This window comes from Taurulus bubalis (genome assembly GCF_910589615.1).
Source record: "Taurulus bubalis genome assembly, chromosome: 9".
Lineage (NCBI taxonomy): Eukaryota > Metazoa > Chordata > Actinopteri > Perciformes > Cottidae > Taurulus > Taurulus bubalis.
Window position 1 is genome coordinate 23,905,591 of NC_136597.1, and position 3,386 is coordinate 23,908,976.

At 41.4% G+C, this 3,386-nt stretch overlaps 1 protein-coding gene across 1 annotated transcript in view; it reads right to left on the reverse strand.

Annotated features, from left to right (window-relative positions):
* Positions 1 to 1,231: 1,231 nt before the first annotated feature.
* isg20 (interferon stimulated exonuclease gene) overlaps positions 1,232 to 3,386 on the reverse strand; it is a gene marked incomplete at its 5' end in the record, with an annotated part of 2,804 nt that continues 649 nt past the window's right edge. Inside the window, 2 exons of the mRNA XM_079223157.1 lie at positions 1,232 to 2,087; positions 2,667 to 2,867. Of these exons, the coding sequence (XP_079079283.1) occupies positions 1,887 to 2,087; positions 2,667 to 2,867 (402 nt within the window). The 3' untranslated portion in view covers positions 1,232 to 1,886. The remainder of the gene's footprint in view (positions 2,088 to 2,666; positions 2,868 to 3,386) is intronic.

The following is a 3,386-nucleotide window of genomic DNA, read 5'->3' on the forward strand; positions in this document are numbered from 1 at the left end:
TTTTAAGAGTTGATAAGTCGGCCATCTTCCTCTCGCTGACCCTGGCCACGCGTTTTCCTCCTGATGCGACGGCGAAGGAGCAGGCAGCCAGCTGGTAATCTGCTAAATCAGGCCTGATCTCAATAAAGCGATTTGGGGAACAAAATTAGATGGATTGGGCAAAACAATGCAACAGTGTGTTTCCTCCCTATAGCCTGAGCTGTGGGGCCAAGTTCAGGCTTTACGTGTGTGTGTGTGCGTGTGTGTGTGTGTTTTTGAGTTCATGGGTTCACTGTTAAAATGTCCAGCTCCACCTGCAGCTTGTTCCATGTTTAGATAATACATTTATAATAATAAATACAATATATTGTAATCTAGTGTCACGCTGACATCTTTAGACGTTTCCAGCGCTACGTAAAGCTGTGCAGCACTCAGCTCTTCACTGGGATTTATTAACTGGGAATGCTGGGAGAGAATCCATAATTAAAAGCTGTTGACTACAAATCTTCACGCTATATACATTCTTTTTTGGTCAGAAATTTCAGATCCCAAATATGCTACTGCTACTAACAATGGATGCTTGTATAGCACTTTTCTAGTCTTCCGACCACTCAAAGCGCTTTAACGCTACATGACATCATTCACCCTTTCACACACTGATGAGGAGCTGCCATGCAAGGTGCCACATTATTATCAACCATTCATACACCGCAGGCGCAGCTACGGGAGCAATGTAGGGTTAAGTGTCTTGCTCAAGGACACATCGACGTGGGCTAGCGGGGATCGAACCGCCGATCCTCTGATTGAAGGACGACCCTGCTAACCACTGAGTCAGTCGTTAGCAGCAGCCACAATTATCTGGCACTGGATCAAGTGTGACGGCGTTTCTGTCCACCTGATGAGTCCAATATTCACTCTTTTAGCTCCATTTTTGGCCTCTCTGGTTTCATCACTACAATTTACACTTTATTATAAAAATATAGCCTTTTTAATACTTATTTCAGTGTCATACAAAAACACAGCCTATACAGTCATCTCCCCTCCATCTACAAACCTTTTTCACCCAGTGAGAAAATCAACCAAATTACAAAATGTTATATTTTTTGTGCATAAGAATGTTGTGGTCATATGATCAGGTGCAAACTGAAGCTAAAGAGGACTTTGAACGTGACATTAAGAAAAACTGTGTTAATATGTGAGCTTTCAGTGTCGACACAAAGCAAACAGTCAGTTTCATTTGAACCAATGCCTTTTGTTTTTATTAGGACATTTAGGAGCAGCTTAGAGGTAACGAAATACCAACATTACAATCCACACTTGTTTCAACCTTAAAGGCCACATATACGTCGAGGCAGCTTTGAATAATTTTAAAAAATGTGTTTCCCTTCTTCCTCGTTGAATCTGAAAAAAACATCTCAAAAACGTGAGACCACAGCAGCATTTTAAAAAACATCTGAAAAATACAGTTTGTGTTTTCCAAAACAGTATCTGTGGCTCAAGATCAGTTCCGTGTCATATTGATAATTACATTTTACTTTTCAAGTCAGAGCCGATACTGTTTGAGAACTCCTAACTACTAATATCAGAAGTTATGAACCTCCACCAACATGAAACTCTAAACTTCGTAACCAAGACGAACAACCGTGCCGGTAAATATCTGGCATCACAGCAGAAAAGGCTCCGTTATGAAATCCAATCATGTCAAACATGTTTAAAAGTAATAAGTTAGCATTTCAGGCAACAAAGTTAAGTCCTCCAACGTGATGAAGGACATCTCGTCAACAGACGACCTTTTTTTATAAATCACATTATTTATTAGTTATCTGAATGATGACTGTAAATAACCACGTAACGTGATCTGTTGAGGTATTTTCCAACCGCACGCGAGTGTTTTGAACACTCTCCTCTCATTGGCTGTCAGCGATGACATCATTCGGCCAGTACTCGTCCTGCATGTAGTGGTTTGAGGCGGCGAAGCTCGGCTCTCGCGGCGCGTCGTCGTTCCTCAGCTTGCTCTGCAGCTCCCGCTCCCACTCGCCCTCCACCAGCTTGTAGAGGTCGAGGGAGGTCAGGGCGTCCTCCACCGAGCTGTGACCCATCCGGCCCACCTGGACAGGTACACACAGGCGAGGGTCAGCATATTGCACGAGTCAAACGGAAATCATTCTCAGATACGCTTCTACTTAAACCGTTTGACGACCATGTTTTCTAAATTGTATTAAACCAACTAAAGCTCAACCAACACTGAATTGTTGAATGAAGCCAAAATTGCATAATAAGCAAACACACATGCTTACAGCTCACTGGTTCGTGAGCTTTAACAGGTTTATGAAAAAGAAAAAAAGATCATTACTGTTTGATACTGACTGTATGAGTTTGTGGTACGGGTCTCTTTAACATGGTACTAATGTAAAGCTCCCTGACAAACCACACACAGCTGGTTCGGTCCATTACTGATCAAATAAATAAGATAAATATACCAGAAAAAACCAGAGTTGTTCTTTATAAGCGTCTTAATTAGAAACATTTTCTTTGCAACTTTAATTAACTCCAAGAAAAGAAATCATAATAAGATAGATTCAAGTAGTTTCAATTAATATAGTGTTCGTAAAGCATATAATACCCGAGATAAGCTATTTTACAGTTATATGTAAAATAATATCACATGTTTACAGTGTTTGACTGACCTGTATCTTCCTGTTCAGCAGCCGACTGGCCAAGATTTTGAGGGAGGAGCAGCGCTCTCGGGGGAAGCCGGCCAACCGGCTGAGGAGGCGCGTCGTGCACGTGTCCCTGACCATGTGACTCGGGTGGCGCGCGTCCAGCGCCTCAAAGTCGTTGTAGACGGAGTGGCCGACGACCACTTTGCCCTCAAGTATACGGAAGATCTGCAGGAGAGGAGACATGAAAATGGACCTGCCGTTAACAACCATGATGTGTTGTTATTGGGGTTCATACACATTCTGACCAGTGGATTTCCATGACTTAACATGTTGTGAAATCTCGGTGTAAACATGAGAATTCCAAAGCATACAGTAAACCTTAAATGACAAATGAATGGGAGACAATAGTTTGATTAAAAGAATGAACATTTATATAGATGCCTGTATGTATGCCTGCTTTTATTTTGAGTCTTTCTTTTAAAAGCATATTCATTATTTCAAACTCGGCGTAAATGAACGACATGAACACATGAATACAACACATTTCCATGACTTTTACAAAACCTTTGGTATTTTATTTTTTTTAAGGACTTTTCCAGGCTTGGAAATAACCATTTTAAAATTCCATGACTTTTCCAGGTTTTCCACGACCGCAAGAACCCTGTGTTATCGTGTCGATTACGGTTTGAACCAAACGTTTTAGTCAAACTAACCGACGACTACTTCATCCGTTCTTGGACATTA